Below are 24,565 nucleotides of genomic sequence, written 5' to 3'. Positions count from 1 at the left end.
AATACATTTATATTATATATATATACACACGCATATTATATAGGACGTGAAAAAATTTATACGGTTTAAAGATGATTATGTCTTTATGCACGTTGTACATGCATGACGTGATGTACTCACACGTTTCAACAAAGATCATATATTATTATATTTAGTTATTGAAATATTATCGTAATTTTATAAAATCAATACGTTTTTATATTTTACATAATATTATGTATGTGTAGCACCATAGTAATAAACTAATCGAAGAAGTTAAAAAGCAAATTTTCAATATACTCGCAGTATATTATTAAAAATTAACCAATCTTGTGTTCAAATGTTCTTTATTTGTTTAGGTACATATTGACTTTTATAGTAGAGAAATGAACGTACAATATTTATTGAAATATAAACTAAATTTCACTGAAAATTTGTTCAGTAAAACTTTTAACAAAAATATTATGAAGTTAGATTAGAAAACCACAACAACCTTTCTAGATGTTTGTACTTATAAAAATAAAAACTCCTTTTGAAATGATTTAAAATTACCAGTTTTGTCTCAAAGATCTCAAATTTTAATTAAACTTCTTTCTTAACCTAAATAAAGTTTTAATTTGAAAAAATGTAGTGTATTTTAAGTTTAAAATTAGAATTCCAATGAAATGTATTCATTCTACTATTTACACAGTTAACGACATTATGAAAAACCGTTTTAATAAATTATATAATTTTAGGTTTTTATCATTTTCAATTTGAATACAATAGATACATAATAAACTATTTCTTTATGATTTACATAGCATTATAAACTTCTCAAAAATATTCCTCATTAAAACTGTAAGAAAATATTTCAACAATACGATTTGAAATTTAATAGAGTTATATCTGCAGCGAACTTCATAAAATACTGCGAACGCCTATTTATACAGGTACAGATATAAGCATACAAATTATACAACTTACAGGAACCGTATTGCGGCGGTGGCGTCATTGGGAGGAAACATAATCGACTGGTAATGTCGCGCACGAGTAAATTCTGAATAGAATGTTTCAAAAAATTAACATATTTAAAATGAATTTATTATGACACGTGCAGTTCCTACATCGTATTTTATATTATTACTTCGATAGCGTTTAAAATGGCCCCGACATAATACGAATGCCTAAATATATGTGTGTGTGTGCGTATGTTTATACGAGGCGCGGCAATACTATTTTTCCACAACCAGTTTCGCTATTAAATTCTTCAACATCTCGATATGGCCCGGTATCTGAAATCTTTCGGCTTCTCCTCAAACACAGTTCGTTTTTATTTTCTTCGAGACTCGATCCCGTGAGTAGATAGTTAAAAATTCATATATATATATATATAATACCTCACCTCGCCCTCCCTACTTAAACAAGCACTCACACACGCACGCACACATACATACTATCTTATACGTATTTATGACTTTATTATACTACTGGAGCCGGATTATAATATAATACAAAATGATGTTTTGTTTAACACATAAGACGCTCACTTACATTTTTGGTCGATGTCTATGTAGTTTTTAATAATAAAATATGAGTAATTTCTAAACTATACAGATGTTGTGTTTAAGTAGCGTGAAAGAAACAATTGGCGTATTGTCGATAAAGAAAAAAAAATACTCTAATTACTAAACGTGGAATGGAAAATAAAACAGTAGAACTGGACGTATATACGGACAGATGACGCATCATCTGATAATAACATCAACGAATGGCTACAATAATAAGAGCACACGGTCGTGTCACGACGGTTGTTTGAAATTGCGGCAGTTAACATAGTTTTCCTCGAACTGTCTACTGCGGTAAACGTGGTAAATGGACAAATTGATATACGATGGGCGACATTATATATATATAAAGGAGTTGGAAAACACGAGCTGTATAAGATCGTAAATATCTCATATCATATTATAAACGTAATATAACTAAGGGTACTTTCCGTTGCTAGTTATCGGATGGTTGACCACCTGTGCATTTTTAAACATACACGCCATCGTGTCCTATCTAACCATAATCGTCCGAGATAAAAATAGTATATCTAACTAAAATCTCTCCTAACATAAAAAATAACTAAGGGTATATAACGTGTATATATGTATATGTACACATACCTCGAGGAGACGCTATTACATCTCGTGACCGAGTCCACTTCGGACGAGGACGTGGAGAGGGACGTGAGACCGGACGCTGAACTGGACCTGTGAGGCTGCGAAAATTTCCCACACTCGGCGGTTGACGTCCATATCGTCCGGTTGGGCGGTCCCCTGATGCACTTCTGGTAGATCTCTCGTTCCTGCGGAAAACACGGTTTATTAAACGACGCTACAAAGAGTAATATAATAAAATATGAATATTATTATACACATACGTTTCGTATGAATGATATTCTGTTGGGTTGAGGGTGATAAGTAGAATTTCTTACCACCCCTATGATTAGATGTGTTATATACCGACTGACCAAATAAAAATCCATAGTGAGAGATTTAATTGTAAATTTCTACACTGAGTACATATTTGTATGCCTAATATAATTTTATACTATTTATGTATAAGTAAGATAATATTAATACATAAAATATTACTTTTTTTTTTATAAAATGTAATTCTTATTAATTTTGCAATTGTAGTAATTAATAGCCTAACCTAACATAACCTAATCTCCGATTGAAAAAAAAATCTAGGTTAGGTATATATTATAAAAATTGATAGGTAGATAATATTTAAATTATACTACTAGTTATTGACTGAACGGTGTTTGGGTTGCAAAATAATGAAAATATATATTATTAATTTTTAAGGTTATTAATTATACCACACGACTAACCGAACTGTAATACGTTATTCTGTTTTTATTCTTTACATTAGGAGAACCGCTCCTATTCTAAACGGCGTCAGTGGTATTTATAACTGTATACGCCGACAAAGACGATTAACGACATTTATTATTATTAATTAAACTGGTACCGCCGTACACATCAGATAAGTCGATGCTATTATAGTTGATAGTGTTGTTGAAATAGACGAAGTGGAATCTTTTTTTTTTTTTAATTTTAGTTTACATGTCATGTAAGAGGAGTATAGGAATTGTGTCGTTTTCGTTGTTCAAAGAGAAATAAAATAAATTTTATTTTATGATCTCGCGTTAATTTTTCTGTCATATTGTCATATCACTATCTACAGGAATTTAGCGACATTATACGTGTATACTCATGGTAATTCTAGATTCACTAAGCACACTCACCAGTCACCTCTATTTTTATCTTAAATAATGAATGCATTGTAATCCCAATTTTTAGAACTTTTAAGTATACCGTAATTATCGACTATATTTTAAAATACTAAGATTACAGAGTGTCTTGTGACGATACCAATTTTTTTTTGAAATGACAATCACCATTTTTTTATTAAATTGTTAACCAGATGACTTTTTTGAAAACATTTATATATCTAAATCGAAAATCCAATGAGTACTTTTTAATTTATTTAACTTTAAATACTATAAGGATAATAAATATATATATAATAACGTATTTGAATAATATACAGATGCTTTAATGATTTGAACATATCTACCATATTATATGTATTAATAATTTAATTTAATTTATCATAATTTAATGATTTGTAAAAATATTACATATTATGTTTTATATATTTTATAAAACCATTACAAGAACTATTATATTCTCAGTAAAATAATAATAACTCAGAAACTGCTCGTTAAAATTTTTACTTTGACACATTTTCTAAAAAAAAAAAACCTAATCTAATTAATGATTCAACTAAAAACAGTTCACACCGCCACAGAACACTATACTAAAACGGTTTAAAAATGTAAATAATTGAAAATAATTACAGTCGTCTAGTATAGGTACTATATTAAAAGCCCCGAAAATCAGAATTAAAATAAATTCGTTATGAAAAGAATAACGAGCGCGAGCAATGAACACATGTTTGGTGAATCATTCTGTACAATACATATCAGACAGCGTAGAATATCATTACACGTCTGGGAAAACATTTCCAAGAACGAGACGCGATGAGTTCATTGCTCATATAACGATATCGGGGCTGTTGTTTGTAATTGTTCTTATACGTACAGTACATATCACGTGATTAGGTAACAATAGGTATACACTAACTGTTAAACTATTAAAAGTAAAGTGTACATTTTTGTTATCATCGTTAGCACAGACCACAGCAATGATATTATATAAAAAAAAAAAACGTTGACAATTATTCGACATAAATTTATAATACACATTATAAACGTACTTGTTCGGAATTCCGCAAATGCAACTTGGCCATGCTGCCGTACGGGTACTCCTCGCCGTCCGGCAAATGGATTCGCGGCGGCATGTCCAACTCCAGGTCGGTCCGGACCGAGTGCAACCGGACTTGCCGGTCGTGTTCTCGGGACAGCCCGTTATTGCTTCGCATCGTCAACATCTGTGGTGGAAAAACGCGATGATAAATTTCATGTCACGAAAATGCATTCGTTATAATAATAATAATTATTGTATATTTTAACTATATATAATATGAACGATGCGCGTTATTATAAGAACGCAGCGCGGAGACACGCGAAAATATAATGTCATGAAAAGTATAAAAAAAAAAAACGTTGACAATTATTCGACATAAATTTATAATACACATTATAAACGTACTTGTTCGGAATTCCGCAAATGCAACTTGGCCATGCTGCCGTACGGGTACTCCTCGCCGTCCGGCAAATGGATTCGCGGCGGCATGTCCAACTCCAGGTCGGTCCGGACCGAGTGCAACCGGACTTGCCGGTCGTGTTCTCGGGACAGCCCGTTATTGCTTCGCATCGTCAACATCTGTGATGGAAAAACGCGATGATAAATTTCATGTCACGAAAATGCATTCGTTATAATAATAATAATTATTGTATATTTTAACTATATATAATATGAACGATGCGCGTTATTATAAGAACGCAGCGCGGAGACACGCGAAAATATAATGTCATGAAAAGTATAAAAAAAAAAAACGAGAGTTTAAATTAATTACTATATTTTACGTAAAACGCGACGTACTGGGTGGAGATAATAATTATTTATAGCTATAATAATAGACAATACTGCTTCTGGACGGTAAGGACACTGCTGCGGGTTACGATATTACAACTCTCGACGAGACCCGCGAACTAACCGCGTTACGTAAAACAACGTCGAAAACAGAGTATATAATTATTATGGTGTGCGTAATTTTAATAATGATCGAGCACGCGGAGGCAGGTCGTCGTTTTTCACGTCTAACGAGACCCACGACAGGCGCACACGCGCGTCACAAATGCACGATCGCGTCGTCACTGCAGTCGACCGAAAACATTTCAAACCACACTTTTTTCCCCGATACGTGCGTGCGACTACTGTTATCATCATTATTTTATGGTACGTACATAATAATAATACTAACACAATAACAGTAATAATAATAATAATAGTATATATATTATAATAATAATGAAATATTTTATATTGTACGACAACTCGTGTGCACCGACGGCGAAACGTACACGCCCGAGTAAAAACCGTTACTCAAAGGTCCCTCCGCGATAAAATATATATATATATATATACACACTCACAGTATACATGTGTATATAAAAATACATCGTCCTTTCCCTTTCGGTGGTGGGAAAACTCGGCGGCGGCGGCCTCGCGAGATGCGACGTGTCCCGCGGACGAGGGAGCGCAGTGCCCCTGCAGCAGACAATGAAAAGGGGGCACACACGCACGCGCGCGTTTATACGCGTCCTTGTGTGCGTGCGTGTGTATTCACTATATAATCTCCCTTTCACACGACCGTTTATTTTACTCTTTTTTCCCTCTTATTTCGATCCCTCTGTCATTCGCTCTTCCCCCAGTTTTTTTTTTCACTCTCTCTGTCTCCCCGTCAGTCAAAATTCGTCATATTTCAGTAATTTCTGTGTAAACGGATTCGTCTGCAGTCCGCACTCGTATTATATTATACGAGAGACGATAATAATAATATCACGAATATCATGCATGCGCGCGTACACGCGATTAAACCGCCGCCGCGTTCGGAATTATCGTCTCGCGTTCTGTATGTTCCGCTCAGCCTCGCCGTGTGCCGCACGGGAAAAACGTCCGGGACAGATCGGACGACGATTAGGTCGTCATACGAAAGTGTATGCGAGTGTGTACACAGAACGATCACGATTTAACATGTGAAACGCCGGTGTTTCAAAGGGTCGATGTCCCAGATTAAATTAAAACATAAAAAACTATAAATACGATCTGCGACTTACTATATAGTAAGCTCGAACTTGTTTGTAAAAATATACTGTTTTAAACAGAGGAGAAGCAAACTATCGAAAACAGAGAATTTTTAGTAAGCATATAATATTACAATATAGTTATATAATTTTTTTGTTTTTCGACTAATCGACGTGACAAAAGTGATCAAATAAAATAATGTGATATGACATAACAACTGCAGGTATAGGTATATATATCAAAACCCTCACATTTCGACTTCAATGGATTTTTATACATATTAATGCATCGCCAAATAAAATAACACTCAATTAGAAATCAAACGATGGATAAATGCCAACACATTTATATAATAATATACAATTGCGTATCATTATGTTATCGTTTGAAAATTAATTTAACAATAAAACGTTGTAATATCTCATAATCCCACTAAAAGTTATAAGCGGTAAATACGCATAAAAAGTATAGTATAGCAACATTGTTGTTGAATTGGCTGCTTATTTTATCTTAAGCTTAGTATTTTATTACAATTTGATAATATTATTATTAAAAACGGAAGCCACGACCTTTTTCAAGGAATATAATTCTATTTACTTTCAACTATGTAATACGTATAACACACTGACCTCGTATGGTGGTAACGAGCTTAAATAGTCTATTAATATTTCTTTCAAAAACTTTGTTCTATAAACTTTCCAACTAGATCGATTTTTATAATATATTTAATATTAAAGTTGAATATAGTTATTTGTAACGTACATTATATCTATACTGTATGTATACTACCGTGAAACATGTTATTTACATTTTATTTAAATACGTTACAAAGAGCTGAGTGAACTGACAGTTTTTTACAATACTATTATATAGTTAGAGTAGTTAAAAGTTACTTAAACAATTATATAAATGTATATTATATTTGATGTTTTAATGTCTAATGCTTACTTACTATAAATTAAAATGTTGCAAAGAGTATTAAGTTGAAAATAAAAGTAAGTAACTACCGAAAAATGTATATACAAAAAATAAATGTATTCGATTCTTTTTTCGCAGTTGGATTATGTACGATACATTTTAAAAATGAATCAGATCAAAGTCAATAGTCATCAAGTGCTTTTAAGTCTTAAGATTGCAGAAATGGAATATAAGTATTTCTGTTACGTTTTTAAATCCTTAAAACATACGTAAATGCACTCATCATTTGGTATTACGACAATAATTTTTTATAGTATTGGTCTCAGATATCAAATAAAATAAAATTCGCTTTTCAAATTAATAATAAAATAATTTAAATGTCAAATATGAAATATTAATTTTTAGCATTACATTACATAATCATATTAAGGTATAATATATAGCACACGTAAGCATACACATACACAGATGTATGCAAATAAAATTTATTTCCTCATTTCATTATGCAACGAAATTTTCGCAATTAAATACAGTTGTGTAGTTTTTATTAGACATCACTACATCAGCAATAAAAATGCAGAAATCAATGAAATAATATTAATACTTTATAGGAAATAAAATTTTATGCTGGAATTCCGTTAGATTTTACAATTATTGAATTATATAAATTATATAAAACAATTATGAATTATATACGTTGATCAGTTACTGACAATTTAAACAGTTCAAGTGTATTAAATAATTTTTTTTCGCTACTAGTAAATAATGCTTTTTGTATACTTTAAATTTTTTACTTTGGTTTATTCACATAGGTGTCCGTCAACATTTGTAAACAAATCATCATTTTCTTTGACATAACTTATACGAAAAAAGAAAATTGATGTGTTTAACGTACACGATGCACATTTTATCAAACCATTAGGAGTTGTTCACTGAAGAGTATAAAAGTGTAAATTTAAAAAAAAAAAAAAAAAATTATTGATTGTCAAAAAAACTTGTTTTATGGATAAACATAGAATGGAACTCGTTTCGTAACTGACAAATACATATATACTGGTCAAAGTTGGTCAAGTGTTTAACTGGTAGTTTTTATTTTGTCGATACTGCAAGTATATATATAGTTTTTAAATAAAGTTAAGCGATGCATCAAACATCTAAAAAAGAGCAAACTAGTCGAGACGAAACTCGAGAAGTTAAAATAAGTTAGAGTAAGGTTTTTTTCTCAAATGTATTCTTTATATACTTAACTTTATCACGTAATAACAGCTGTTTTAGACACACGTTACAATAACGACGACTGTACCTACTCTTTCGTATATATATAGTATTAAATCATACTTGATTTTTTAAAATTCTCAATGAACTTTTTCAAACCGCCGTCTACCCCCATATCCAACAGACTTAAAACGTCGTCTATCGGCAATCGTTTCGCGTTCTCAAACCATACATAATGCGTCCATTCCTGCAAATACGCGTTATACGATTTTCCTCTCTAGTGCGAGATAGTATGTTGAAATGTGTACGAGAGTCAAACGCGAATAATATACTATTGACGGACGGACGGACGGACGGAGAGAGCACACATTAAAGGAAGGGGTTAGGTCTAGTTGTAGGTGGAGTGAGGAAGCGTCGTCGGTGACTAGTTCGTCGTCGTCGTCGTCGTCATCGTCATAGTCGTACAATAGGAGAACGCGGCGGCACGCGTGTGAATCTGGGACGACCCATTTTAAACTTGGCACCACCGCAAACGTCGCGCGCGGCCCTTCGCCACGCCACACACACACACACACACACATACATACACACCATATTATATTAATATATATATATATATATTATATATAAACGTACACATATATATAATTATAAGTATACACTTGTATAATATATGTATGCGATATATACATATACGGTCTGCTAACGGTCTATATGCTATATTACACATATATACATAAACGAGCGCTAGCCATATGACCCTATCATAATCAATACATTTGAATTCAACCGCTCGGGCGCTACGTTGCCAACACGACTACTGCGGTGAATAAATGAGCGCACAGAGTGGCGGCAAACGGTACGCCGCCGACACCACGAGCCGTCGCGCCCGCCGCCGCCTAAGACGCGCGGCGCGCCTACAAAAACAAAAAAAAAAAAAAACAAAACAACAACAAAAGCCGAGTCGTGGACTACTACCGCTAGACGAACAACGAGCGAGGGGGTGCGCGTGGAGAGGGTGCACTTACGGCGGTTCGCGAGGACGTGCTGCTACTGTTACAACAGCTGCTGCCGCCGCTACGACGTGCACCGTTCGTAGTCGAGAGCGGTGGTGGCGATGCGATGATGATAGCCGTCGTCGCCGTCGTCGTCGTCGTTGTCGTCGTCGTCACGGCCGCTGCTGCTGCTGCTGCCGCCGCCGCCGCCGCCGCCGTCGTAGTCGTAGTCGATTTTTTCTTCTTGGTCAGCGGTGGCGGCGGCGCGGTAAGCCTGCGGTGCGGCGGCCCGGGCGCTGCCGACAGACAGGGCACGGACGCGTTGTATTGTTGATTGTAGTGATGCAGCACGCAAGTGAGCAGCCCGACAGTACCCAACACGACCACCGTCACCACCATCAGTACCATCACCGTTCCAACTGTGAACAATATACCAATATAACTCCGGATACTTCGGACATTTTAGTGACCGCGGACGGAGACACAGAGAGAGAGAGAGATTGCGAGAGCGTACATATAAATGATGAATAAGGAGAACGGAGGATGTGGTGGCAAAGGAGCAGCTATTTCGCGCGCGAGATGACTGCCGCCGCCGCGGCGGCGGCGATGACGAGACATTAAAATAACACACTATATATAGGTAAAGTTTATAGAAACACCACAGTAGGTATCTATTGTTCTTCATTATAATAATATGCTGTTTATGATTAAATATACAAAATATGTAAATGTGTTATATGGCCAGAACATCAAAACGTTATTCATAACGTTATATGGGAGGGGGAGGATGTAAAAACAATAAACGAAATCTGCAGTAAACGAAAGATCAAAAAACCGCTTTCTTTGTTACCGTCTGCTTTTTGTACTGATAGAAGAAACAGTTGAAGAAATAAATAAAAGCTAAAAATATCAAAAAAAATAATAATTTAAATAAAAAAGACTTTAAATAACGATTAAACAATAATAAAAAAAGAATATTCTAATAAGTTTATATAGTAAGCTCGCTATTACTATTTTTTTATGGTTTAGTATTTTGCGTAAGAATTTTTATTTGATTATTTTTTTAAACAATCGTCTCGTGTGTATATGTCCAATGGTCGTGCTGAGGTAGGCTTCGGATATCACGATTATCATTGAGGGAGTGTTGATTATTATTAAGGCATGAGTGGAGCGCAATTGTTACAGACGTCTAGTGCTCGCCAAGTCTATTTGTTAAATACTCGTCTACCATTCTACCACTATGCCTCGCCGTACGAATTACAATAATAATAATGTAATAGTTATACAAGAACATTCCTGTGTACACACTACAGGCGAATCACAGACATGTTATTTCGAAAATTTTGATTTCTATAACTGCTGAACTGGTACTGTTTATTATTATTGTAGTATTCTTATAGTGAAAGAATATTGTATATTTTAGTATGTTTAGTATTTATAGACGCTGCGGACGCGTCGGAAAAAAATCAAACTTTTACGCGCGTGTACACAATTATACACGTAACAATGAAGCCACATTATAATAAATACCACCTACGCATAATACATATATATATATATATTGGCATATCGCGGGAAACAGTGATCGAAGGACAATGGAAACGCGGATAAAGAAACTGAATTAGGATTTGTACTACAATAGGAAAGTATAGGAGTATAATAGTTATCTAGCAGTTACCTATAGTTATCTACCGTTACGGCATACAAGAGAAGGTTGAACAAATAGAAAAAAAAATGCAACTCTAAGCTAGTTAAAAACATTCGTACTATTCGTAGCCTCATATAATATTTATACTTCTATATAGTTTTATATTATCTATACAAAAAATGATAAACACGATTTGATAAAAGGGCTTAAAAGAGTTAACCTATAAGCTTATTTAGGTACCTCCGTAATAATATAATTGTGTAATGTAATTCCGTATAATAAATATTCACAAAAGTTCGTCAGCATAATGTGTTATTATTATAATATTGTTTATTCGCACGGATTGTATGGTGCAGTGCTGTCTGGAACCAATCTGTCCTTGAAGTTTTTCTATCACACTCGAAATAATAATATTCAAAGATAGAGAGAAACTATACAAACACGTAGCAATAATATATAATATACATAATGTATATCAATTATAGTTTACATAATATTGATGTATTAAGTATTATACATGTATTAGTAGGACATCGTAAATTGAAGGTGTCTGCTACAGTCAGCAAATGCGATCTAAAAATACTCAAGTATACAATTAATACTCAGTCAATTCTCGGGGTGACTAAAATCTAGAAAAGTCAATGAAATTCTCAATATCACGAAAGCAAAATGCATCTAAATACCGTCATAGGTATGTCATGACCCATATCCAAAGCCCACTAAAACGTCTTTACGCTCTTCTAATACAGATGTTTAATATAACAATATCATATACTATATGGTAATATATTAATATACTATAAATTATAAAATTAATAAATCAATGACTTAAGTCTACACAGTATAGAATATAACCGTAATTCCTCTTATCGCTTATACAGCAACGTTTTTGGGTTTTATATTAAACGTAGGTACCTATTTGTTAATTTGTTATAAATCAGAAATAACTTTTTTTAAATGTATGATTTATACATCATTTATTGATCTGATGACAGGTAATACGTATATGATGACATTTTGATCTGTCATTAAAAGTTTTCACGGTTTTATTCTAGGGTATTAACGTTCATTTGTCCAAACATTTTTAAAACATTTTGTTATCACGTGACAGTCAAACATTTCTATACAATTATAAACAAAAGGTTTTATAATATACTTATATTCTGTTTATAGATATATTTTTTAATAACATTATCCATTCAAATAGCGTGTATAAAATGTCTTACTGCAATTTTAATGTAATACATGGGGATAAATAAAAGATAGATGCCATGTAATATTATACAAATAATAGGTACATATATATATATATATATATATTATGTTTATTATTTTATTGAAATTTCGTCAATGGTCATTACATTTGGAAAAATAAGATAAATTATAATACCATATTCAAAATTGTAAAAATGTATAACAGTGTTCGGCAATGATCAATAATATTTTTTCCCGTTATTTAAATACAAATATTATTTCAGTGAATGTTAAATAACACATGTGTAGTTTTATAAATGTATAACATATTATATATTATTATATTGTCATAACACCGAAATGCTGCAGTTGCGTACTCTATATCGACTATCATATATATATATATATATATATTATATAGGCACGTAATATATTATTATTACCGTTCTTTATGGGTCATTCGTCTGTGTAATAACAATATAACAAATCAATAATACACTTTGTCCCCGCAAATACTGCAGCTGTATGCGAGGTGTCTATTATAATATAATTGTATATAAGTACTTATTATATAGGCAATACATAAGACAGGAACCGTGTACACACGACCGGTGCCGCTCAATGACATAATAATATTATTATTTTGTATCGTGTACACTGCAGAATGATTCCCTAACTATATACGTACAACATCCGTAATCTGTATCAATTTTGGTGATATTATATATATACATAGGTACGCTTTTGTAAATCAAAGTACAAATAATAATATTACAAACAAAAAAAATGCAGCAGTTCTAAAGTATAGTGTGCTATTTATATACATTTATATGTTATAATATATACAAGTATAATGAATATAGCATTGTATCGAAAATTATAGCATACGTAGGATAAGTTTCAGAATAAGTGAGATATGATAAACTCGTCGGTATTCAAATAAAAAACGCTAAAATAAATACATTTTATTTTTTCTTCAAAATTTAGGTTCATACAACTTGACTATATTTAAAATAGCATAGGTTTTGCAACTTAAATTCGATCCAATAAAAACTTTATATCTTATAAAAATCAAGTGGGTAGTGTATGAGAAAGCGGCAAAGCGAGTAAATAAAAATCGTATTTTTTCCTCCCCTACGAAGTAAAGAAAAAATTACTTGGTGTCTCTTGATAGAAAACGCTCATGCGCGATATACAATATAATATATTATATACGCTCAGACTCGACCGGTCGAGATCCTGGCACGTGGTCTCGTCTTTATAATATATTATTTTGAAATCTGCAGCAGGCTGTTGTTTCTTGCCGTGAATCGCATATCGATAGTATTTTTTTTTTTTTTTTTTGCTGATCTAGTCTTTTCTAGTCTTGTTTTATTAAGTATAATATTAAATACCACCCATTCTTGTATACAATTGAGACGGCACTGTTACCCATAACATATTACAGCATTACGTCATCGTGGATATATATTGTATACAACAAAAAACAGTATTAATAATCCATTTTTATTTCGTCGAATACATTGTACGAAATGATAAAACGTTATTCTGGTTATTAGCTTATCATTTGTATGTGTGTATGCAGTGCGAGTGAAAAGAAGAGAGAATTGGAAAACAATAGAGTGTTATATAGAGTTTTAAAGTACATAAAAGTAAAGTTTTTATATCCATCTGCAATTCGACGAAAAAAAGAAAAAGCACGACGAACGACTATCGCGACGAACTGCCGAAGAATACTTTTTTAAAGTACATCGATGCGTGAGTGTTCGACGGTATTGCAGTCTATATAATGTATAATGTATATTATATAGTCGATATTGTAATTCTTTTTTTGGGAAGAAATGGACTTGAAAATCTAATTTGTATGTTACTCCGTAACTTCTTTTTCTTTTTAATACGAAACGAATTCGAGAAAACCCCATTAGACGCGACGAGCACGACACTTTTATGTATGAGTACCTATATGGTGCGTCAAAGGAAAAATAAATAATATGATCTCGAATATAAAATAAAATTTTAAAAAGATTCGAATCTCGAGTTTCGTTACAATCGCACACACACACACGTCCATACGTCTTCTTATAATCATAATAATACATGTTAAACCACAGAAAATAAGATATTATAAATCATTCTCTAGAGTATTATTATATAGAGCATATGCATTGTATGATATTATATTACTATGTATTACATTAATGTATTGTCAAAACGAACATTCGCTATAAAACACAAAAACAAATTATATTCACTTAGTTTATAAAAATAAATAAATAAACAACATTAGTTGTAGAAAACTAGTCTATCACCAATAGTTTGATGTGTGAAAATTTAACCAAAAAATATGTTTATTTGTTGTTTATCTATTAAGTATTAAACACGATTATTTTTAATCGAGCTTTTAATATTATATCAAATAATCAATTATTATCCAATTGCTCAGATGCCAAGGTTTGTCTTAAACAAACAATTTTAATAATATTACTAACATTAGGCATTTATATAATTGTCACATCTAGAAATCTCAGCTTAAAAATATATACACCATTACATAATAAGCATTATTTAGAATTTAAATTTTAAATTTTAAAACTAAATTAAAAAATAGTCTGTTATAGTTATTTGAATATAAGCTTTGGTTGATAAATATTTCTTAATTAGCAAATTAAATCAGGATAAGTCACTATAAATGAGGAAAAGTAAAATAGCTAGAGTTCGTCAATTTCGGTGGTCGTAACTCGTAATAATGTGTAGAAGTATAGAACAAGGATAAAACAGTCTATACTCTATACACACAAGTTATAATAGTTATTTATAATACCACTGTTTTTATAAAAACTAATCAAGTATCTTCCCAATATTGTACAAATGTTTATCACATAGTCGTGCCATCCTAGACGATGAATCATTATTTTTTGCTATGCATTGTTTACTAGAAGTAAAAATAATCACCTGAAGTAGTGCAGTGACGTTGTACGCATAGATATAATATTAAGTAGTACTCCAACGTGTTTAAATAATAACTAGAATGTACATAAAGTACACGAGTGTGGTGAGAAACGGAAAAGTATTTTAAATATTCCGAAACTATCTAAACAAAATGTGACTTACGGCCGACTTATACCAATTGCCGACACGTCGAGCGCCAACGTATTTCGACGCCCGTGATTTATTATATCCATGCAGATAATGCCAAAAAGTACTCCCCTCGAGTGTATATAGTATCGACTTAATGCGTTCGTTGTGTCAAACTGATCAATGAGCATTACATATATCTATTATTCAACTTATAGTGGTAATATTATTTATTTGTGTTGTTGTAAATGCATATATTGTATTTGCAGTATTTACTATTGCTATAAATATATGACGTATAATTTATTATTATAACCATTGCACTCAAATTTAAAAGTCTATACAGACTTCATAGGAAATACCTCTGATTTTCGTTTAAAAATTACTGTAATGACTAAAACACGAAATAATAGGTTCTTTTGAAAACAGTATGAAATGCCCTCAAGTTTACTCGTGTTTATAGTTTTAATTTATATTAATATTTTAAAAGGGTAATTATTAATTTTACTAAATATTTATGAAGATATATATACCTTAATTTTAAATTATAAAGAATAGTATATAAAAATAGACGATTGTAAATATTCACATGGAAAAACACGGAAAATAGATATGTACTCTATTCATATTATAAAGAATCGATGACTGGTAGATAATATTATGGTATTTCAATATTTTTAACCATCATATAACTACATTTTTCATATAGTTTCAGTAACAAAGTTATACATTTGTATTATAGTATTTAGTCCAGAAGATCAAAAATTCAGATACTTTTTTAAAGAAAAATATGTTAAAGATTAAAATATAGTCGATAAAGCTTAATATTCAGCTTGGAAATCAATTTAATTAAATAGCCTCAACAGGTTGTTGAAAATTAATTTCGTTACAATCTGTTATAGTTTTTAAAAATTTTACATGCGAAATACTGCAGTATATGCAGTGTATAGTTACTTCCTAATAATTATAATTATAATGTTGGTATATGCAAATTAATATTGAAATTTAATGTTGTATGGCGTGTTAACGGGGAGAAATAATCCATATTTTTAATACTTTTAAATAAAATTAAAACTTTTTGAAATATTGAGCATTGATACTTATGTACTTATAAGTATTCGAATATCGAGAGTTTCTACATATGAGCACCTATATGAATATGACAACTACTTGTCTACTTATAGTCGTATTATCACGTTACAGTTAATAATAGTGATACAATAATAATGGTATATATAAATATTTAGTAAATGGTATGATATCGATGTATAAATACATTAAAAATGATATATCATTTATTTGTTTATATTTCGACAGCAAATAATTCAACCCTTAATTTATTATTTAGTATATATACGTTTATATTGTGATAACGCCAATATTATGATAGTAAAAGGTTTGATGAAGTTAACGAATAGTACATAATATGCCAATGTTAAGTTAAAATTATAAGATATAGGTGAAATCGAAATTATTTTTATTAAAAATAAAATAACCCGTGATGTAAAATTTCGCGGAAGAAAACAGTGATTTATTTTCTTCTAGATTTCTTGCCATAAAATATAAAAAAATCTACCTATTCTTAATTGATTAAACCAAACAGGTAAAATAATTCAAATATCTACACAACTATTTCAATATTGTATCCATCTAATATAAACATTTAAAATCAGTGTATATTATGCAACATTAACGTGTAGATTTAGCGTTTACGGAAATATACCATAATTGCTTTAATAACCTAACCATTTTTTTAGTTGTATAGGTCATTGATACCAGACAATGTCATTGATAATTTACTTTACATATATTTATAATTAACGAGATATAATAATGAATGATAAGGAATAACATCTTCGTTAAAATATCATATCCTAATTCTAAGATCGACACCACATTTAAAATTTATTTCTCTATTTTTATTTTTATTTTTTTTTAATTTGAAACCAAATAAAAAATTTAATTCTGAAAATATTTTATTACTGTCAAGTCTGCAGAAAGTATGAACTATGGTGGATCTCTAAAAAAAAGAACACCACCAAAGAACGTATTTCGAAATAAATCCCAAATCGACTTAACAAACGCAATATCAGTAAAAAAAAAAAAAAAAATGAAAGAGAAATAAAGGACCAAGGTGCAGGAAAATAGTTAATTATACATTATTATAATCTTGTATAGCATTCTAATTTGGTTTATTCCCTCGTCCAATTTGTTTAGATTAAAATATTAAATTAGATTTAAATGCATTAAAAAAACGAAAATACTTTTAATACAAATATATTAAACTTTTTATGAAAATGTAATTTAAATAAAGTATGTACATTAAACTTATCTAAAATTTTAAAATATTTAATTGGTCGTGATGCTTATTCAAATTTGAATTTTTTTCTTCTTTACTTTTGAAGTTTTGTTTCATTTGTATAAGTATACACTACACAATATATTTATGTTTATCAACAATACAATTTATTTATACGTGTACTAAATTATTACAACGGACCGTTCCATACTTTTGATTTGCAAAACAATTCTTTATAAAAGTGGATATATGTACCAAGAAACGTTAAACAATCAACGAAAAAATCATCATATTATGTGTGATGTATAAATAATAATAAGTCCACCAAGATCATACATGATGGCTTATATATTAGTCCATATTATAATTATATAAATAATATGATATGATTAATAATGTATATTGCAGTTCAACCTGAAATATTATAGAAACATAATTTTTCCTACATTTTAATACAGCCGGAAAAAATTATAGATGCATAAAAAATAAATTGCATAAAAATAGAATTACGCAATAATGTAGGTATATATATATAGATAATTAAAAGCTACGTGCAATACAAAAATGTAGTTGGCAACTTATATATATTGTGCAATACATACTTTTTTACATACCTACTTTATAATATCCTGCCGCACCCGCAGTCACACGAGTGTACATTATACATAATATCATATATCGTTTGACCAACATGGTTTTTAACCAAAATTAGTTATGGAATTCGATTACACCCCGTTTTAAATTATTATTTATAATTATTTTGATTTCTGTTGACAGAACAATAAATACCTATGAAGATAAATACCTAATTTTTTTATTCATATTATTGCGAAACCGTTATTTTATAAACAAATATGATAATGTATATATATATGAATATGACTTTGTATCTACATATATATTATAAAATATGCTGAATATTATGTTTCATTCATTTAGTAATAGTACATGATTTTGCGACTTTAAAAAAAAATATCTACAGTGAAGTAATAACAACAAGTCGGTGCGCGTTAATTGTATTATAAAATTTCATAAACTGCACAATCAGTAAATATACGCGAATTACCGATTTATAATATCGTGACCTATATTTTCATCGTCGGAATCACTATTCCCTATATACATACAAAGTTAAAATAAAAATAAAATCTTCATAAATTGTTTTTCTACCACACAGTCAGTTATTAAATTATTTTTTTTACTACCAAATCCCTTATAATTGTAGCCTGTAGATATACAATAAAAAATTGCTTATTATCGTGATTATTCATTTCAAAATCAACCTAAAAGGGTCAAAAGGTTCGAAGCGTCTATCCATCATTTGCAGAAATATAGCCATAAAAAACCAAACTTTTTCTGACAAAAACTTTTATTATTTAAAGTATTACCCTACCTATACAAAATAAAAATAATAAAATGTAATTTACTTTAAAAATTATTCCTTTATGTTTTTAATAATAAATTGCATAACAGAGTAAAAAAATACAAATAAATAAAGTAAATATTTCCAATTGCACCTCATAGGATGCACCTGTAATGCGTTGTGTTGAGCCAAAATTTCATTAACTAGAAAATATATTATACGTAAAAAACCACAAGAATATTTCTGAAAAGCAATACAACGCATTTCTATTAGTTGTAAAAGTTGAAATCTTATAATAATTAATGCCACAAGTTTATACAACACTAAAATATTTATTTTTAATTATAACCAAAATCATGTCATGTATTTAAAATTTAAGTTTAATCTGGCAACTCTTCAGAATTGTTCTTTTCTAAAACTGAATTCTTAGAACTTTTTAACTAACATAATTAAATAAGTTTATTTCGGTTTTTCATTAGGAAAATGGACAATTTTATAATTAAATCAACAATTCAAACAAAGAAAACTTAATTTCGTATAAATGTTAATGTAAAAATTCTATTATTATCTCAAACAAACCATTATTTACCATTATATATTAACTAAAGCAATAGTATTATATACAGATATATACATATATATATGATATTGTTTGTTATACATTTATAAGTGGCCGTGTTATATATTTTAAGTTTGTATAGTCTCAATACCATTATTGTTTTATTTAAAGTTAAAAGATCCTTTATATTGTATGTCATGATAATTAAATTCATAGAAAATTACTGTACGTCTGTACACAGGATATTTTTACGTTGTGGTTGAAAAACATGAAAGGATTTTTGACCAAACTTTTACTCCTAGACATGACTTTTGTAACTTATGTGTTTCGACAATATTTTCAAAACTATATTATTAAGAATGTGATTTTCAAGAGAGAAATAAACGATTTTACGGTCAGACGACTTGGTTTCACAAATCTAGAACGCGGTCATAACAACGGTCGAGGTTTTATTTTGCGGTTTTTTACTCTGTGCTAGGTGTGTAAACAGCGGAAATTTCATCGGTTAGAGTTACGCTCACGGATTCTCAAGACCCAGACGTCTGGCGCGCATAAAACGCTCATACTATAAACACACACACACACACATACATTATATTAAATATCTTGTTATATGACGTGTATATATATCTATAGTTGTTGAGTGTCGATGTCTGGGGACGAACTTTATACCATTATAATATTATATTGTATATTGACAGATTTTGTAATGCTGCCTTAATTTTTTTTTTTTTTTTAAATCATTGCGTACCTTGGTAAAATATAATATAATAAATAATATCTTAAATCCTTATCCATCTATAAAATTACAAGTATGCGAAAGATAAACTTAAGATTCCTCTCTCGTCTATACTCATGATGGTAAAGGTACAATATTCTAGTCCTGAACACATTTACCTTATTCTACGAGTATTAAAGATTGATTAATAAAAACTTTGTCAAATGCCGGTCTGCTGAATATCCCATCGGTTTACTTGTGATTAATAATAATAATATGTTATCTGGGTTCTCCAACAACGATTTTCGTTCATGACCTGTCATCGACGACGATATTGCAGTAACTGTCGTTTTAAAAGACGTCCCTCTGTCCCCCCCACCCCACGCGACGAACACGAGGATGAGTGGCATTGAATATACGGTAAACGTACTAATTAATGTATTTATACATACTAATTCTATTAACAGTGTATTATTGTGTTAGAGTTTAGACTACACATCATCGACGACAATAATATAATAATAATAGTAATAATATACGCGTATCACAAGATGCATAAACATAATAATATCATAATGGTGTCGCATGTCTGTCGCGTCTCGTACACAATATAATAATGATTATGTTTATGTGTGTTATATTTGAAAAAAAAAAAACAACAACCGATTAGAATCACTTTTATCTGTACAATACATATTTTATTGTCTTTGTGCGTAGTTTTTTGTAAACAACGTCCTCCATCCGTCTAGTCAAAATAATTACAGATTTATTTTTTACCGATATAATAATATTATGTAGGTACGTGATGTGTGTAATAGTAATATCTGCAAACAATAAAAGAAAGTGCGAATTCGTGTAGAGACTTTTTTCAGACGCGCTTGAAATCATTTTAGCGTGCGTTTTCACTACGTTGCGTTTTCGTTGTATTAATAATAATAATAATAATAAAAATAAAAATATATAAATGTATATAGTATACACAACAGCAACATCGGGGTTAGGGTTAACGGGAATGCTGTATTTTTACAATAATTTACATGTTAACATTACCACGCAGACTAAATAATATAATGGATACAACAATTGTATGCGTGTGTGTGGTACCTACCTACATATCACAATTTAATCGCCGTGTTAAAATAATGTACTCGGGTTTCGGATTATAGTCGAGTAATTATAAAATGCATTACCTACCTATACAAACAACAATAGCAGCGTGCAAATGAAATTACGCATAACGGAATAATAATTGTTGTGTAAAACAAATAACTTGGAATGTATTATTTATTTTTCACATTTATTATATCCAATTAATAATATATTGTATCTGGTTGTTTTTCCTGTTATTTTCGTACTTAACAGAGTCGATGGCCACAACAGTTATATATACCTACCTAACTATCAAACGCATAATTAACGTTGTAATTTACATTTCATAGTAACACACATCCCGGTGTACGTATTATGTCAACGGCAGCAACTTTTATGTCTATGTAGAATCGTCAGTATAGCACTCATTTATATTACAATGTACTTCATAAATTTAAATATTTGTTGAAGAATCGTATTTAAATTATCGGTTGCATTAGTTACAAAAAAAAAAAAATTGTTAATGGACAATGTCAATTTTACGATACGTCTGTAGCATTTGTAAAGTAGAAGTACAAACGTCTGAAGGGTAGGTATATGAAAAAAAAAACAATAGTAAGAATCAATTAAGTTCAGTGGTCTTGCAATATTGGGTATATCATTTTTATAATTATTTTTAAAATTATTGTTGTTCGGATACTATAACGTAATGTTTTATATCTGTGCAGCATAATAAACAACAAAAACAAAACATACGGGGCGGAAAAACTTCCTAAAGTTAAACATTATTCTTGTTAGACCGTAAGACTTTAAAAATAACCTTATATATATATACATAGCGAACTCCGGACGTGCGTTGGTTAAAAAAGTAAATAAATAATATCTCTAAATAGCAATATATACATCGTACTTTAAATTATTATTTCGATGTATATAACGATAACATAATAAAGGTACGTCGTAAAAAATTCTGTATACAATATAGGAACTACATAGTACAGTTAGACGCTTCAGCTAGTTTTTTAAATGAGTACCGAAATTAAAAAACAAAACGACAGTCGCAACAAAATAATGATAACTGTTAAGGGTAAGACGATTCGCGTAGACTATATCATAATATTATATTATTATTATCCCATTCGTTCGCCCGTTTTCTATCGCATTCAGTGCTGTCTGAAATCCGCCACATTATTTCGACGAACGCCGCACGAAGCCGGAAGATTTTTCCACCCGGCAACGACATAGTTTTCTGATTTTCTCTATAACGACAATATACCACCCCCGTTCGCACTGACCGCATTAAAGCCTCGCGGTTAGGTAAATATCATATATATATATATATATATATATAGGTAGGTACGCGTAGTTTCTGATAAATTATAATATTATTATTATTATTATTCAGCGGCATCGTTTCGATGCATAATAATAATAACGATAATGATTATGATGATAATAACAGTATTATACGTATATATATATATACATAATACATATACAGTCGTATTAGTGTTATAATATCAGCCGTGCATGAATCGTACCCAATAAAAACCAAGTGCGGCGCGCGTAGTAAAAAATGAAAAAAAAAAAAAAAAAAAAATTACGTCTGATACGAGTCAGCCGCCGCCGACACGGACCGGAGGGGTGCCGCCGCCGCCGCCGGGTGGGCTGGACAAGGTTACCGGAACATGAACGCCGCGAGGCCTAGACGTCTAGACGGTCCTACGTGTCGGTGGCGGTGGACCGGGACGGGGGGGATTTGCGGCGGGGAGACACCGGCCGGTCCGTCGGTCGGCCGAACGGCAGCTGTACGGCGGAGTGGGGAGAGGAAGCGGCGCGGCGGTGGCTGTGTGTGCGTTCGTACTGTGTGTGTCTGTGACCTGTGTATTTGTACGTGTGCGCGCGCGCGAGTCGGTCGCCCGTCCGCCCGACGACCGGGACGCGGCGACGATTACAAGCCATGGCTGCCTAGTGCCTACATAATATTATACTATACCGTAGCAGACTCGTTACCGCCGCACCCGGCAAAAGACGAACGGTAATAATAATTAAAATATAAAAAAAAAAAAAATAATAATAATAATAACGAGGAAAAGAAAAAAAAATCGTTTCCTCGCCGCCCTCCCCAACAGCCCCCGACCGGGAAAATGATAAATATTTTCCGTTTTCTCGTCAACAATAATAATAGGTATTATCGTGATAAATAGACGACGATCTTCTCGCTTAGACGGAGATAGATCGATCGTGTGTGGTGTGTTCGCACTTACCATGATTGTAGAGCGACCGGTCTACTTTTTGCAGGATTGTGCGAGTAATGACGAAGGCGGCGAAGGTGGTTGTGGTGATGTGCACCGAACGTACTGCGTCGTAGAGTGCAGGTGTTAACTGTACTTGATGGGAACGATGACGGTTGTACGGCGACGGCGGTGATAGTGTAGACGGATCATTGATAATTTTTCCGGTCTTTTTAACGTTTACGAAATTAAACGCGATCGTAGCGACCGGCTTTTAAAAAAAAATATATTTAATATATAATAATACGATAACGACGAAATTAAATAATTATTTTGGTCTTTGTTGTTGTTATTGTGCGCGGACGTCCGTCTTTGACGGTCTAGGCGGGATATGACGAACAGTGTGTGTGTTGTGATTAATTTTTTTGTCGGGACGGCAGCACGGACGTGCGTATATGCTGTTGCGGCGGCGGCGCGTCGGCGACTAATCGTGAAACGTGAGGACGGCGGGACGACTAAAAAAAGAAACGGGCGTGTGTAACGACGTTCCCGCTGCTGGTAACTAGTGAGCAGAACGCGTGAGCGCGTGTGTATGACCCCCGACCGACCAAGGTGCCTCAACATTTTCGTGTCTGCGCCCACGTTCAGTACGCACCTTGCCGACACCGCCGGCTCCCACCACCACTTACGCGACGCCGCCGCCGCCGCCGCCGCAACCGCCGTCGCTCCTATCGGCAGCGGCCGCGAGACACTATATCCAAAAGTTTTCCGTTTGGTAATTTTATTTCATTTCGCCTTGAGCGTAATTTCTTTTTTTTTAAGACACTCCGCCGCCGTTTGCTCCTCCTCTCGCCGGCGGTCCCCTCACACACACACACACACACACACACTTCCAATCCGCGCCAACTAGCCGCCCGCACTTTGAGCGAACACTCCAAAAAGACGATCCCGAAAACGTGACCGAAAAATGT

The 24,565-nt window shown here is 32.0% G+C and overlaps 1 protein-coding gene across 3 annotated transcripts in view; it reads right to left on the bottom strand.

Annotated features, from left to right (window-relative positions):
- LOC114130450 (uncharacterized) overlaps nucleotides 1-24,565 on the bottom strand; it is a 55,531-nt gene that overhangs the window by 3,420 nt on the left and 27,546 nt on the right. Inside the window, exons 3-5 of one of the 3 annotated variants that reach the window (XM_050198658.1) lie at nucleotides 9,449-9,834; nucleotides 4,689-4,862; nucleotides 2,124-2,311 (exon numbers count right to left, since the gene is read on the bottom strand). In XM_050198658.1, the coding sequence (XP_050054615.1) occupies nucleotides 2,124-2,311; nucleotides 4,689-4,862; nucleotides 9,449-9,834 (748 nt within the window). Of the gene's footprint in view, nucleotides 1-2,123; nucleotides 2,312-4,293; nucleotides 4,468-4,688; nucleotides 4,863-9,448; nucleotides 9,835-24,565 lie in introns of all 3 variants that reach the window. The other 2 variants (XM_050198659.1, XM_050198660.1) reach the window with 2 other exon arrangements.

Source organism: Aphis gossypii, chromosome 1, assembly GCF_020184175.1.
Source record: "Aphis gossypii isolate Hap1 chromosome 1, ASM2018417v2, whole genome shotgun sequence".
Classification (NCBI taxonomy): domain Eukaryota; kingdom Metazoa; phylum Arthropoda; class Insecta; order Hemiptera; family Aphididae; genus Aphis; species Aphis gossypii.
The sequence above is the reverse complement of the archived record's forward strand: the minus strand, read 5'-3'. Positions and strand labels throughout refer to the sequence as shown.